Source organism: Lagenorhynchus albirostris, chromosome 2 (assembly GCF_949774975.1).
Source record: "Lagenorhynchus albirostris chromosome 2, mLagAlb1.1, whole genome shotgun sequence".
NCBI classification, from domain to species: Eukaryota; Metazoa; Chordata; class Mammalia; order Artiodactyla; family Delphinidae; genus Lagenorhynchus; species Lagenorhynchus albirostris.
The window spans coordinates 54,950,829-54,967,623 of NC_083096.1; the positions used below are offsets into that span (position 1 = coordinate 54,950,829).

A 16,795-nucleotide genomic window follows, 5' to 3' on the forward strand; every position below is an offset into this window, starting at 1 on the left:
ATAATGAAGCAAATACTGTTTTTACTACAATGGAGCAAAACTGTAAGGCAGAAGCTGCAAGCACATAGAGCCTTCTGTTTTAGCCATGTGAAAAAAAGTATCTAGTATCAATTAGAGAAAAATTGAGAGAAAAGTTACTGAATGGCTGAAAATATACTAAATGCTAGGAGAAAAATGTTGTTCCATATACTATAAGCCAGATCTTTCTAAATAACTTAGAAACTATATAAATTTTGATATCTTCCTTACACAAGCCAGAGACTAACTAGCTTGTAGAATTTTAAAACTGGTGGAGGGCTTCCCTGGTGGTGCAGTGGTTAAGAATCCACCTGCTAGTGCAGGGGACTTGGGTTCGAGCCTTGCTCCGGGAAGATCCCACATGCCATGAAGCATCTAAGCCTGTGTGCCACAACTACTGGGCCTGTGCTCTAGGGCCCGCAAGCCACAACTACTGAGCCCGTGTGCTGCAACTAATGAAGCCCGTGCACCTAGAGCCTGTGTTCCGCAACAAGAGAAGCCACGCAGTGAGAAGCACACGCACTGCAGTGAAGAGTAGCCCCCGCTCACCGCAACTAGAGAAAGCCCAACAAAGACCCAACGCAGCCAAAAATAAATAAATAAATAAATTTATTTTTTAAAAAACTGGTAGAAATTTTTTTTTAATAATTAGGTTTTCCTTTCACAAGGATATAATAAATATATTATACATTTTTTTGTGGTGTTTGATGGTTTTTGGCATTTTAAAAACTAGATGACATATCACCTTCTAGAAATTAGTACACTCTCAGACTTTAAGTTAGTTATGCATTTCTAGCTCTAAATGATATATCCATATAAAAACAGATTTCTGATCAGTGTGTATGTTTATAATCCTCCAAAATGGCTACATCAAGAGAAAAGAAAAAATAAAGAAAAGAAAGACAGGAGGGCTTCCCTGGTGGCGCAGTGGTTGAGAATCTGCCTGCTAATGCAGAGGACACGGGTTCGAGCCCTGGTCTGGGAGGATCCCACATGCCGTGGAGCAACTAGACCCGTGAGCCACAACTACTGAGCCTGCGCGTCTGGAGCCTGTGCTCCTCAACAAGAGAGGCCGCGATAGTGAGAGGCCCACGCACCGCGATGAAGAGTGGCCCCCGCTTGCCACAACTAGAGAAAGCCCTCGCACAGAAACGAAGACTCAACACAGCAAAAATAAATTAATGAATTAATGTTAGATGCAGGCTTGTGACATCCTCTGTCACATAGGGGAGGACGTAAGTCAGGCACCAGCAGATAAGCAAAGCTTTCAAAAAAAAAAAAAAAGAAAAGAAAAGAAAGACAGGAGTAGGCAGAGGGCTAAAACACAAACATGCACAAAGAAGGATTTTAGGCAAAGTGTGCCATTTGCAGAATTAAACATCAATCCTACTTGGTTAGCATATGCAGGTAGTACTTTATAAGTGCCATTTAAAAAAAAACAGTAAATATTAAATTATACTGATATGTGAGCATATTTCTGACTACCTACTGGCTAATCTTTGCTACTTAATAAAAGGTTAAATTTGATTATTCAGAAACTTACTACCTAACTTGAAAATTAGCCATGGTGTTTGTTTTTTCTTCATATTATTACAAGATTTTTGGTGTCGTTCACTACTCATCAGCAATCTCTAGTGGAATGGTAGGTAAGGACAAATGTTGAGTATACCCATCACATTTTGCAGGGCATCTTAACTTTGAGGATAAAGGGCAAAACTTTATTTGATGGAAATTTTGCAATTTTGAGTCTTTGGCCTCGATTAGCATGGACAATATAAGTTAACGATATATAATGATTTGAAAAGTCATTCTTCATTTCTAATATAACTTTGAGAAATTAATAATCTGATAGCTATTCTCCACTATTAAACACAGAGCCTTTTTTATCCAAGCAACGCCTACTGAAAGTCAGGAAACAGTTTTCTTCCAGATCTACTAATAATGAGGGAGAAGAAAGATTTCAAAATGGGATATAAAAACTGCACAAAGATGTATGATGTGACATAACTCAGAATACATCAACAATATCAGAGAACTTGCCAGTATTCAAAAACAGGTGCCACACTGTTTCTTACTCTTGCCTACTGTCAAAAAATTGAGACAACTGCCACATTACCTTGTCAGATGAACAGAGTCATCAGGACTCCTCTGAGCCTTTACTGCAGTAGCCTGAGAGGACGTTCTGTTCCTTTCCTGTTAGCATCAAAGCCAAACTGAGGTCATACTACACCTCTTCCACCACAAGAAGGCACAGAACATGCAGCCCAAAAGTCACCCTCAGGACTCAATACTGAGGATCTGGTAGTGTAAGTATAAAGTAGAGAACATGGCACAGTGCAAATCTAAAAATCTTTAATATGGATTCCTAAAATATAGCCCTATATAATAAATTAGAAAAAAATAAGGTGGAGGGTCCTACCTTGCAGATCTTGTATAGAGATTCCTGGCCATCTCCTCCAGTATCTTTAAAGTAATCATGTGCAGGAAATGTACGATGAATATCTCGAGTAATAACACTCTCCTGGGCTGAGTCCTAAAAAAAAAAAGTAGACTTGGTCATTAATTTTAAATTTCTTAATTATGAAAATTAATGTCAAAAAATTTCAAACAGCACAAAAATAGTATGCTGCCCTCTCCATAAAAAAAAAGAACAAAAAAAAAAACTGCCTTCCATCCCAGACCCATAGTCCCATTCATCAGAGATAAATACTATCAACAATTTCTTTTGTGTCCTTTCATCCATCTATCTTTAGACTTGTGACTGTGTGTTTATGTGAGGGGGAGGGGAGGGAGGGAAGTTGTATACACACTTCTCCATCCTTTGCTTTTTGAAGCACAAATAGAAGAAAATTATCTGCTCTTTTCACTTAATGGGATAACTTACAGAATATTCTTGATCAGTACATGCAAATGTATTTTATTTTCTTTAATAGCAACTATTAAAAAGAATGAGGCACACCTGGATATGGACACACCATAATTTATTTAATATTTTCTTATTAATGATTTTTTTTGCATTTTTTCTATTTATATCACAAATAATATCACTAGGAACATTTTTATACATACATGTTCAAGATATATTCCTAGAGGTGGAATTGCTAGGTCAATAAATATGCATTTCCATTGTACCAACACATAATCCAAACAGTGGTAGAGTATGTGTTTCTCCGCACCTGCCCCAAACCAAATATTATTTGACTTTTTAATTTTTGACAATCTGATATGTGAAAACTCAGACCATAGTCATTTAAAAAATATTATCAATCTTTCCTCCCAATGGGTAATTACCCAACTCACTCACTTCAGAAAATAAAAAGCCCTCAAACCAACATATTAAAATGACATATGCTTTAAAGATAAATCTAGAGTTTTTTTGTTTTTTGTTTTTCCAGACAGATTCAAGATCCAAAAGTTCTAAGCCTTATAAAAAATGATTAATCATTCACTTGATTTTATTTTACTTCTGTCAATGTTTTTATCTGTTTTTTTAATCTTTTTTTTTATCTGTTTAAATGTCAAGAAAATGGGATGGGACTACTTCTACTACTACTACTTCTGCACAACTAAAGAAGCATCAATGACTATTAATGCAAATTAAAAGTATTATTTAATGTCTCGCTCCCATAAAGACTTGAACAAATCCCCTCTTTCAGTTAAAATCAAGCAAAGAAAAAAAATGAGTTTTAATACATGAGTTACTTTAATAATGCTATTTCTCTTTCTCTCTCTAGCTGAGAAGTACATAAGAAGGATGTAGTTGATTAGCTCTAAGTTAAGCCAGTGCCTTCTCTTGCTGCCTTTTTCATTTCAGCTGCTATATCATGCTGAGTAGTAATTAGATCTTATATCACATAGAGAAAGGATGAAAACTGAAAAGTTCCAAATTTGCTAGCAAACATCAAACATATTACAAATCAGTCCAGAAAAAATTCTGATAGCTTACCGGAATGGAATGCTAAAACCAAATAAAAATGGAACTTTCAAAAAATTACCATAACTTAAGTAAAAGGATACATAGAAAGTTTATATTTATCACAGTAAATGTAATTTCTAATGATAAAGAAAACTGGGGTGAGATACGGGGGTTAGAATACGGTAAATAGAAAGGTAATGTATAAAGAGATATATTATGAAATGTATGGTTTATCTGGTCTGTTATGGAATCTAAGTAGGGGAATCTGGTACCAGGCAGATGAATTTTCACTGCCCAGGTTTTCTCCAACAGAAGGGTGCTCTTTCCACACAGTAAGTCTCCACTTACAAACTATTTGGAAAATTACCAATGAAAATTTTACTCCTCCCAAGCTGAACTATTTTAGGGGCAAACATGTTGAATGGTTCACAGGATATCTCTCTTTGCACTTTTTGAGATGTTGAGGGAGAGAAATCATTGGACTATATTCCCTAGAAACTGCCTACTCTACTGGCATCATGCTGTGTTTAAATGGTACCAACAGCCTGATTCAGAAAAAGGGAAATTGAGCAAAAGTTTCTAGGAAGTAACTTTGTATAATACTGATTAATTTTTTTTCTATGAATAATTGAATCTTGTTTGTTTTAAAAAATAAAGGAGCAAAATCAAATGAAAATAAAAATCATAAACTTTTCTGTACTTAGTAAACTTTCCTTTCCTATGATTACTTTTAAATGCTTTCTACATATGTGTGTTTCTAGAGTTTTCTTCTTACATATTGCTCTCAGTTGGCTAAGGGAATAATTTCTGGAACTTCACTTTATGAACTAAATAAGCTATTTTGCTACATTATTCACTGATCCCTTTCATATTAGTGAAAGTTAAGAGGTACACTAGAGTCTTACAAATAGACTAATATGAATGAAATGGCACACTAGATTAGAGAAAATAACCGTGTTTTCAAAGCAAAAGCTAAAGTTAACCATCTCCCAATTACCCATACTGCTGAGAATAGGAACAGTATATATTCAGGAATCCACATCTAATCCCCCAAATTTACTCACTCAATCATTAAAGTATTTGAGTCAGGGAGTCACTAAACCTAACGTTGTAAAAGGAAGACAAAATCATTTTTCTCTTCAATATTCATTCCTTTTTTCTTTTTTAAAGACTTACTCCAATGATAGCTGTCAACTTTTACAAGAAATAAAATGAACAGAAAAGGACAAAAAAGAAGCCAAATAATTCGCCATCCAAATATCTGGAGTTAAAAAGTTTCATGGGAAAACCTTTTATAAAATATAGCTAAAAACATTTTATAGCACAACCAAAACTGATACGAGATCATTTTCTTGGAAGGTCCCCACAAGCAGTCTCCTTAAGTCCTGACAATTATCCTCAGAATGAGAAGAGGGAAGAATTCACTCTTTCATGGACAGCTAATTCACCAATATCTAGAGACTCACAACTTCATCCACAATTTACTTCCCATTAGATGCGTCTCCCATTCTGATCCTCAGTCCAATATGGTGGTTTAGTGGCCCTGGAGCCAGACAAACTCATTGGTTCGATTTCCGGCTACTCCACTTAACACCTATAGGATCTCAGACAAGTTATTTAATCTCATTAAACTCAGTTTCCTCATCTGTAAAATGGGATGGTAATACCAAATTCATGTTGTTTAGAATAAGATAACGTGTGTAAAGTGCTTAGCACACTGCCTAGTATAAATTGAATACTCATTAAATAAATAAATAAAAATTATTATTCACCTTTTATTTTTTTTACATCTTTATTGGAGTATAATTGCTTTACAATGGTGTTAGTTTCTGCTTTATAACAAAGTGAATCAGTTATACATATACATATGTTCCCATATAGGTCTGTGTCTTTATTCCTGTCTTACCCCTAGGTTCTTCATGACATTTTTTTTCTTAAATTCTATATATATGTGTTAGCATATGGTATTTGTCTTTCTCTTTCTGACTTACTTCACTCTGTATGACAGACTCTAGGTCCATTCACCTCATTAAAAATAGCTCAATTTCGTTTCTTTTTATGGCTGAGTAATATTGCATTGTGCCACATCTTCTTTATCCATTCATACGATGATAGACACTTAGGTTGTTTCCATCTCCCGGCAATTGTAAATAGAGCTGCAATGAACATTTTGGTACATGACTCTTTTTGAATTATGGTTTTCTCAGGGTATATGCCCAGCAGAGGGATTGCTGGGTCGTATGGTAGTTCTATTTGTAGTTTTTTAAGGAACCTCGTTTCTAGATTTTTTGATGATGGCCATTCTGACTGGTGTGAGATGATATCTCACTGTAGTTTTGATTTGCATTTCTCTAATGATTAATGATGTTGAGCATTCTTTCATGTGTTTGTTGGCAGTCTGTATATCTTCTTTGGAGAAATATCTATTTAGGTCTTCTGCCCATTTTTGGATTGGTTTTTTTTGTTGTTGCTGTTATTGAGCTGCATGAGCTGCTTGTAAATTTTGGAAATTAATCCTTTGTCAGTTGCTTCATTTGCAAATATGTTCTCCCATTCTGAGGGTTGTCTTTTGGTCTTGTTTATGGTTTCCTTTGCTGTGCAAAAGCTTTGAAGTTTCATTAGGTCCCATTTGTTTATTTTTGTTTTTATTTCCATTTCTCTAGTAGGTGGGTCAAAAAGGATCTTGCTGTGATTTATGTCATAGAGTGTTCTGCCTATGTTTTCCTCTAAGAGTTTGATAGTTTCTGGCCTTACATTTAGGTCTTTAATCCATTTTGAGCTTATTTTCGTGTATGGTGTTAGGGAGTGATCTAATCTCATACTTTTACATGTACCTGTCCAGTTTTCCCAGCACCACTTATTGAAGAGGCTGTCCTTTCTCCACTGGACATTCCTGCCTCCTTTCTCAAAGATAAGGTGACCATATGTGTGTGGGTTTATCTCTGGGCTTTCTATCCTGTTCCATTGATCTATATTTCTGTTTTTGTGCCAGTACCATACTATCTTGATTACTGTAGCTTTGTAGTATAGTCTGAAGTCAGGGAGCCTGATTCCTCCAGCTCCGTTTTTCGTTCTCAAGATTGCTTTGGCTATTCGGGGTCTTTTGTGTTTCCATACAAATTGTGAAATTTTTTGTTCTAGTTCTATGAAAAATGCCAGCAGTAGCTTGCTAGGGATTGCATTGAATCTGTAGATTGCTTTGGGTAGTAGAGTCATTTTCACAATGTTGATTTTTCCAATCCAAGAACATGGTATATCTCTCCATCTATTTGTATCATCTTTAATTTCTTTCATCAGTGTCTTATAATTTTCTGCATACAGGTCTTTTGTCTCCTTAGGTAGGTTTATTCCTAGATATTTTAATTAAGAAGCACATTTAATTGTTTAAAAATTTTGGTGAATGTATATTTTAGACATCCATCTGTATTTGTACACTTTAAATAATGAAATAAACCACTGTTTTTCTTTGGATATCATGAACATTATGATTATGAAACCAATACCCTTTGAGCTTTCAGCATGATGATACATTAATGCATACACACCCTCTTCTGAATTTTATATCATGTATCTTATGTGTCTGAAATTATCCTTGTTTCTATTAATCCATGAAAAAAAGCAAAAGTGAACAATTATTTGGATAAATTGATGTTTTCATCAACTGATATACACTCTGGCCCCAGCCTTGCATATATTCATGCAAGAAAGGAAGATGTACACAAATATACCCAGAAAAAAACACTGGGAAGGACAGGGTATGGTAAAAGCTAAATTTGTCAGAACAGCTACCATTTTCATTCATTACTTTAGAATTCAGCTTCTGAGGATCAGAGAAGGGTTGAAGTCATGGTTAGGGACAGAACAAATGCCACTGTCACTATTGCATGGCTCCCTTCTGGACCATCACCATCAAGAAAGTAACTATGGGCAAAGTCCTTGAGATCACCTTCTATCCTGCCTAAGGAGGCATCAGGTTGGGCCACATATAAAAGCTGACCAGAAGCAGGCAGTAGTAGTGAGAGGTTTAGAAGAAAGTCTTTAAAGTTGAGTTTTACCACCCACCCAGACACACACCCCTGACACTACCATCACGTAGAAATGAAACTTCTATTTAGTTTATCTTTCAAGGATTTTCTTTAATTTCCAAACTGTTAAGTCATAAGTCAAAACTTATCTTAAAAAATACATCAATCCCTAGTGTGATAAAATCCATGGCCCAACAGAGGATATAATTCAGCTTGCTGAAGATCAGTTTAAAACCAACTCTAAGAGGTATGGTAAGTATCTCGATTAACTTTTGATCATTTTAAGTGGAGACAATTTATAGCCTGTTATCAAGAGTATTACATGAGCTGTTCTTCCAGTATAATGTATATACCCTGACATCTTTGTAATCCTCTTAATTCCTATTTGAAGAGAATCATCACTTACTTGCTGTGAGAAAGAAATGAATACAGCATTGAAGTGTCAAGAAGTATTAGGAAGACAGGTTTGGATGACCATACCTTATTATTTCTTAGGAAACAATTTCTAGGCTGTCAACAACTGGAAAGGTATTTCAATGAGGATGAGTGTTTTTACATGTGACCTTAGCACCAGATGAAGTATAAAAGTAATGTCCTAATAAACAAACTCCTTTGGCTGTACCCTGATTTGCTACATTTTTACAACAATGACAGTATCTTTTCTTATTAATGCCTATTTTCAAATCCAAACTATAACTGCATTTTCACTTTTCATCTACTATAAAATCATTTCAACTTTGTAAGTACCATGTCAACTTGTTAATGTCATTAGAAATGCCAATGGAGACCATGCGCAGCCACAATCAGTCAGCAGATAAATGATTCAGAGCTTTAAAAAAACTTGACCTTAAAACGTGTCTGCTATTCTTACTCCACAGGGATCCTCCTTTAGTTCTATGTTGGAGCTAGATCTATGGTAAAACATCACAAACTAGTCAAGTTACATGTCCCTGAAAGCAGATGGGTTTGCAGTGGTGGGTCTGATTTATTTGCCTTGATGTTTGCCAAAAATCCAAAGAGGCAGAGATGAAAGGAGAAAACATAAAAGTTCATTCTAGTTTCAAACATGCTACTAAAATCACGAGCTAGAAACAGAAACACAAAAAGGTTGGATCATTGCCAGCCTTCTTTCCTTGAATATGGGGGGCAAATCTCAGCATAAGCAGGGTAATATGGAAGCAAAGAAATAAATGACAACTAAATCATATTGTTAGCAAGCTGCTGCCTGGGCATTGTACACATGTGCTGCCAAATGTCTCAGAATCAAAGCCTGACACAAAGGTCAAAAATATAAGCCATATTCTGCCTTCACCTAGAAAGAAATCTCTTAGCGGGGAGTAGCAACAATGAGAACAAAGGGCAGGGGGGAACAGAAGAGAGAGGAGAGGAAGTAGTGTCTTCATAAGACCAGTCAATATTCATGATGAATACCTTAATCCTGAAGTAAGTGCTGGGACTGCAGTGGGAAGTATGTGAATAGAATAAAGCAATTCTTTGGAACTAGAAGACTAAGAATCATTGCAGCCTATGAGCACAGCCTGGATTTCCCAGAGATCCTATGGAATCTAGGTCAGACACCTCTCAATGATGAATATGTGGGGTTAGACTCCAAATGCATCTATAGCCATATTTGGATATGTCCTCATTCCCAGGGTTGCTGACCACTCATTCTCCCAAAATAAAGGTTCAACTGGAGTACTTGACAGTCTTGGAAACTCGTATCAACAGGCAATGATAAACTCTGCAACTCCTGTTAAAATGAAGCAGAATAACTGAACTCCATGCTATTATTTTCCAAAGTTAGATGTATTTCTGATTTTGCATTATTTTAAAATTATTAATTATAATTTTTATCAAAACAGCCCTTTAAACCCTTTTAAAATAAATAAAAAAATTAAGTGCTACATATTTACTAACCATTGTGTAAAAATAACACTCTTTCATTTTTTCCACAAAACTTTAAAGAATGCTTCTGATGACCAGCATTTGATAAACATGCCTATTTTTGCCTAATCATTACATTTTATAATTTTATTAACTTTGGCCATGTATACACTAGTTACTGCTTTTATAGGTTGAATATTTTTTAATAATTTATAAAACATTCTACCATTCCTTCAATCATTTTAGATGCTTCTGTTTGAAACTCTTTGAGCTCAATTAACCTTCTTGAATTGAATGACATAAAAATTGAGTGTACATAAAAAATTAAGCTTTCTATTTGCTGCATAGTTCAAATTTGTTCACGTATTCAACACATACTTTTCAGAGTACCTACTAAGAATCAGACACTATTTTAGGTGCAGAGGATATAATTGTTAGCAAGTCAATGTCCCTCCCCTATGGACTTTATGTTCTAGTAGTTGAGGAAAAAGACATAAAAAGCATGTATATAATATTGGTTAGTGAAACGTACTATAAAAAAATAAAATGATAAAGATATAGTGAGGAATAGAATGATATTTCAGGTAGAGTGGGTTTGCTTCTCTCAGTTAGTGTTCAAATATTTAGAGAAAAAGTATTATAGGCAAAGGTTCGGAAAGCATGTGCAAAAGCCCTGAGGTGGGAGCAGTATGGCAATACTTCTCTGGACATTTTCCAGCATTTTGCTGACCTTTATGTTTGCAGATGCCTTCAATGAATTGCTAAAAATAACTCTGACACTCTCTTGGATTAACATGGTTACCTCAGAAATTTGTTAGTATAAATTAGATTATTTTTACAAGATGTTTTAGCTCTTATATTTGAACAATGTGTTCCTAGTTGCACCTGTCTGTATGAAAGCTTACTATTCAAATACTTATCTAACACTTACCATGTGCAAGACATTGTACTAGGATCTACAGGATCAAAAAGGCATGAGATATAGTCCATAATGTTCCTAACTTGCAAGAGGTTAAGATCTACTTGTAAAGACAAAATATCAATGGAAGGAACCATATGCTAACAGCCAAATAAATGATATATGAGTGACGTTAGCTACAGGAATTCAGTAAAGAAAGTGACTGTCGAAAGGTTCAAGTGGTGAAAGTGGGCTTCCGCAGGAGATGGGGCCTGGGCTGAGCACTGTAGACAAGATGGGCTCAACAAAATTGAAAGATCTCAAGAGAATACAAGTGTGGTGTGAGCAGAGGCTCCAAAGCAGGGAAGAACTTGGCATGCCTAGGAAATATGATTTTAATTGACTATAGAAGGAAATTTATAAAGGGCAAGTTGAGTGGGATCTAGAATATGGAAATGTAATCTTGAATGAAGACGTTTTAATCCTGCAGACAACAAGGAGTCATTTCATCTGCCATGGTCTTTGTAGTCAGATTTGTGACCTATTGTTTCAGTTGGGCCTCATCTGCTTTTATTATCTGAAAGAATTGTGTGTAGTGAAGAATCAGCCTTACCCAAAAAGAGAACTGGCCTTTGCCATTGGCTTCTAGGAGGTGATCTCTAGGCCCTTGCAAGTGTAATAGGAGGTCTTTGTTTGCATGTGGGTCTTGACCACTCAACAGCCTAACAATGTGACTTACCATGGGGCTTCGGGGCATGCAGTATTAGTTCTACCTATGGAGAGCCTGGAGACTAAAGGTTAGTCATGTGAGCAGTACATGAATAAGGCCCTGTGAAAACTCTGGACAAGACTCAAGTGAGCTTCCCTATCTGGCAATACTCCACGCATATCGTCACACACTGATGTCAGGAAAGCTACATTGTCCATGACTCCGTGGGGAAAGGACAAAGGAAGAGCCATGCTTGGTACTTCTCCTGGACTCTGTCCAATGTGCTTCATCCCCTGGCAAGCATTAATCTGTATCCTGCAGCTGTAATACAATGTCACCATGAGTATTACAGCTTTCATTGAGTTCTGGGAGTGCTTCTAGTGAATTATTGAACCTGAGGGTGATTTTGGTAACAGCTTGACACAACTAGTGTTAGAAGTAAGGGCAATCTTGTGTGGACTATGCTCCCTCTCTAACTTCGAAATTGGTTAAATTCTAACAAGTTGGCCATCAACAAATATGAAGTTCTTCATTGTGGTATTCCCACCAGTAAATTTTCTCTATTCAAAGATATGTATCATTGTCTGCCTCTTCATCTGTCTTTGACAAAATACTATTCACAATAAAATAGTCCTCCAATACCATGTTAATTCAGATGACCTTTTAATGTAGAGCCTCAAACGTTAAAAATGTTGGACCACTATTGACCATTGGCCAGCTGTTCAATGAGCTCCTCAAAAATCTATATGTAATCATATAGATTAAAAGTAGGTCACACAACTGCTGATATGACCCTCTAATTAACTTGCATAAAGGATCATCTGGAACCTCAAAGGAGAGTGAGTGTAAGTAAACAATAACTACACCCCCAAGTAAATGTCAATAATATGTATATTTTAAAATTCCTTTAGGATCAATGAAGTTACTCTATACTGGGATGTGGGTTTTGAAAAATCCAATTAATTTTTATATCAAGTCAGGTTACATAAAATTGCCATTTTACTCCTTTTTGTAACAGTACATGTTTCCATTAATGTAAGTTTTTACTCACATAGGAGTAGGAGACGCACTGATCACCACAAGAACAATAACAAAAGAAATAGGAAGGGCTAAGAACAGAAGGATTTGTTCCTGAGAGACTATAATAGTTCTAGTTCTCAATTATAAAGGTCATTTCAATAAATTAAATATTCTAATTTAATACAGAAAGTGTACAATAAGGTATTTTTTGTTTTTTTTCAACTTTCTTTTCTGATACTCTACTTTGTTCATAATTCTCTAACCAAGAGGGTCAATTTCTGTTTCTCCAACAGACTTCTCTGGAAGTAGTAGCAATCTTTTTGCAAGAGGGCACATTTGAAATCTGATTAATCCTTTTTGGAATAAAGCCAAATAATGAGTAGAAACCTAAAGATTTTTATTCTGCACTGTTTTTCTCTATATGGACTCAGAAATGAGCATTACTATTCTAAGACTTAGAGGATCTAGGTAAATATATTCCAGCTCCTTGACACAGTATATTCCTTTTTTAGTTTCTTTGCTGATTCCTCCTCTGCCTACTCCTTATCTGATGGTGTTACATCCTTAGCATTGTTCTGTGCTCGCTCTTCATGCTCTCCCCAGGAAATCACATCCACTCCTGTAACTTCAACTACCATCTGTCTTCTCTCTCCTAGATCTTTACTAAAGTAGATGCCAAACCTTACTGATTATCAGAATCATCTGAAAATCTATTTCTGAACCCAGATTTCACCTAGATTTAATCTACCAATTCTCTATAGTACTTCCAGGCAATCTGTATTTTTAACAAAGATCTATGCAGCCTTGAGTAAAAGTCCACAAATTGTTATTTGGGAACTACTGGTCTAACAGACCTATCACTCCACATCTAAAACTTAACAAGTCAAAAATTCAATTCAGAATTTCCTATATTCTAATTCTCAGCAGAGTGAACTTCCATGTCTGAGCTGACATACAAAGAGTTATTCTAGGAGTCTTCTCCCTTTTCCTCTCTTAATCAATTTGTCCTTTGGTCTTCTACTCTGCTTTTTTAATTAACTGGTACCCGTGTCTGAATATCCCCACTTGATTGCCACCCCCAGGTAGACTACAATCAGTTCTTATTTATCTTTGTTTTCCTTGCAGCCTGAGACTTTTGTATGTGCTTCATAAATGGGTGCTGAATAAATCAGAATAAGTGAAGCAGGCATGGGAAATATGTATGTATTCCCTATGATGAAGAGACTCAAGTTTTATAATTTTTACTTTGAGTTTTCAATTTTGTTCTAACCTTATTTAGTCAAGAACAGTGACAAAAGGAAATAATTTGCACCAAAACCAAAGATGATGACAAGGAGTCATAGATTTCCAAATCAAAATTTCATAGCAAAATGCATACCAAAATCTTCTTGCTCCTAATACCAAAGAAGACACATGAAAATAATTACAGACATTATATAAACTACAAAAAATCAAAATGGATCTCTATCTTAAAATAGAAATTAGAAATTCTACCACTATTGGAATTGCCAAAAATCATCATTACAAAAAGCTGTTTGGAGTTTTCTCACTGAATTTGACGTCATTTTATATGAAAAGCCATAAAAGATAAAGACACACTCAAGTGCTGCATTTTTTAAAAAATTAGTCTTTTTACTTTAAAAGTGAGAGAGACGAATTACATAATTAACGTGTTTAAAACACTGCTAGAAGCAAATTACATTAAATATGATTTTTTTAGAAATCTGAAGTATCTTTCATAGTGTACATGTTAACTCTTTCTCAATAAAATAGCTCGAAGTAGGGGCTTCCCTGGTGGTGCAGTGGTTGAGCGTCCGCCTGCCGATGCAGGGGACACGGGTTCGTGCCCCGGTCCGGGAAGATCCCACATGCTGCGGAGCGGCTGGGCCCGTGAGCCATGGCCGCTGAGCCTGCGCGTCCGGAGCCTGTGCTCCGCAACGGGAGAGACCACAGCAGTGAGAGGCCCGCGTACCGCCAAAAAAAAAAAAAAAAAAAAAAGCTTCAAGTAGTAGATTGAGATCAAGGTTAGGTAAGAATCAGGAAATTTTTTCCTATTCATTGTACCTCTGGATTATAGTACTTAATAGGTTCAGGTTCTTTATTAGTCTTAATACCATATTAAATCAAAGGAAGATACAGATGGTATATAGGTACAATTTATAAGTAGTTCACAATATGAAAATAACTAATATTACTGCTCAGAGAAACCAAGCATTATTTAGGTCAGCTAGGACATATGTCCTTTTCTGGCACCATCACCATAGTTCAGGATATTATCACTTTAGGCTTAGGCTCTTTCAATGGCCTCTAAATCGTCCCAGAGATTTTCTCTCTTTCAATCAGTCTGCACAGTACTTTCAGGTTAATCTACCTAAAACACTGTTTTGTTGTTGTTGCTGTTGTTTTTCTACAGTATCACAAATGTTTTACTATTATTTTTGGTAATACATAGTTTTTTTTAATTGAAGTATAGTTGATTTACAATGTTGTATTAGTTTCAGGCATATAGCAAAGTGATTCAGTTATACAGATATATATATATTCTTTTTCAGGTTCTTTTCTATTATAGGTTATTAATAGATACTGAACATAGTCCCCTGTGCAAGGATAGTAGCTCCTTGTCGTTTAGCTGTTTTACATATTTTAGTGATAAATCAATGTTTTGCTCCTGGGTAGCATTCAAATCCATCTACAGTATAGTCCCACCTGCTATCCTCAAATAGAAAAAAATCCTTATCCATTCCATCTGAATCACATCCCATTCCACATAGTTTCACTGTTCTTTCAAATTTTAATGTTTTTGTGCACTTTCCTCTGTCTTGGATGACCCTACATCCCACATTTTCCCCTACTGAAATCCTGTCCATTTATAAAGGCTCATATCAGACTTCTTCCATGGTAAGGTCCTAATGATCCAAAGTGAAAAGAGTATCTTCTTCCTTTATGCTCTTATGATACCAACTTGTATATACTTAGATAAAACTTACTATATATTGCCTTGGGGTAAGACATATTTTACCTCCACTAAGCTCCTGGCTCCTAGAGATGGTGTCTTATAGTAACTCATGTAGTACCCTATGTAGTAGGAGCTAAACAAAAATACTTGTGAAATAAGTGATTCTATGAAAGGAGAAAATGGTCAACCAAAGCAGAAAGGCAGAGAATAAAGGAAGAGCTTGTGTTTCTAGTTAAGTAAAGGGTAGGTCATGCCCCACACTGAGCCACAAATGAAAGCTAGGTTGGGGCAAATTTTCTGTGCTTGGTCACTCACATCTGCCTTGTGAAATGCTTTGAGCAGGCTCCTTGGGGACAAGGATTATAAAAACCATCATAAGGCAGAATGTTATCTGCCATAGCCAATGCCACGGTTAACATTTTTCACCCACAAAAAACATAGTCTCATTGTTCAAAACCCTGCTTTGCCAGGGGATACTTGGAGATAACTTTGGAGCAAGTTATCACATTTTAGTTCATAATGCTAACTGCCTGATATACAGAAAAGAATCAAAGAAGCCTTTACACAGATTTATCATGATCATCAGAAAGCACACATTTTACCTAAATCTATCTTCAACCTAGCATAGGCTGAAATGCTTTATGAAGATGATGTAATGCTGCAATTATCTAAGGAGCCACTGAAAGCAGCGCTCTTCCAAGTTGGTATTTCATGCTATAGCTGTGATAACGTGTTCAAAATCACAATAGTAAATAACACAGCCCTGAAACACGATAGCATGAGCCAGAAAACCTGCCACAAACATAGCAAATCTGAGAGCCACAGAGAGGGGAAAGGATTTTGATTCTTTAAACAACAAAGATATAGCACTCTGACCCAGAGTATCAGTCAAGAGGACACCTCTGCTTTTGCCACTAGAGGAATACCTGCAACTCCTAAAAGTAAGGAAAGAGATGGAGATGGGATGGGCTAAGTGAGGCAAAAAAAAGTGCTCTGGCTTTAACCCTGAACGCAGGTATCGCAATACCACTATGCCATTACCCCTAGGGAGATCAAGGCCATGTGGGCAAAGTTGCGGGGGCGGGGGGAATGACATTGGAGGGGAGGAGGGCTCAACAATATTTCATGAGTAGAATTCCTGACTTGTTAGCTTTTTGTTTGCATTTTACTGAACGATTTAAGTAGGGCAACTACTACGAAAATCAGTGCCCTATAAAGAAAATGTATTCAATTCAATGTGCTCAGCTACAATGTGAGCTTTAGTTGTCTTAAAATTTCATGATTCCTCAAGGGTCAGAAACTACTGTGCTTTGCCCCAGCTTTAGGGTTCCCAGATAAAATATAGGATGCCCAGTTCAACTGCATGGGA

The 16,795-nt window shown here is 36.1% G+C and overlaps 1 protein-coding gene across 4 annotated transcripts in view; it reads right to left on the reverse strand.

Annotated features, from left to right (window-relative positions):
- Positions 1-16,795, reverse strand: part of RABGAP1L (RAB GTPase activating protein 1 like) — a 689,413-nt gene that overhangs the window by 285,704 nt on the left and 386,914 nt on the right. For all 4 annotated transcript variants that reach the window (XM_060132737.1, XM_060132738.1, XM_060132736.1 and 1 more), the window contains exon 14: positions 2,438-2,551. In XM_060132737.1, coding sequence (XP_059988720.1) covers positions 2,438-2,551 — 114 coding nt within the window. The remainder of the gene's footprint in view (positions 1-2,437; positions 2,552-16,795) is intronic.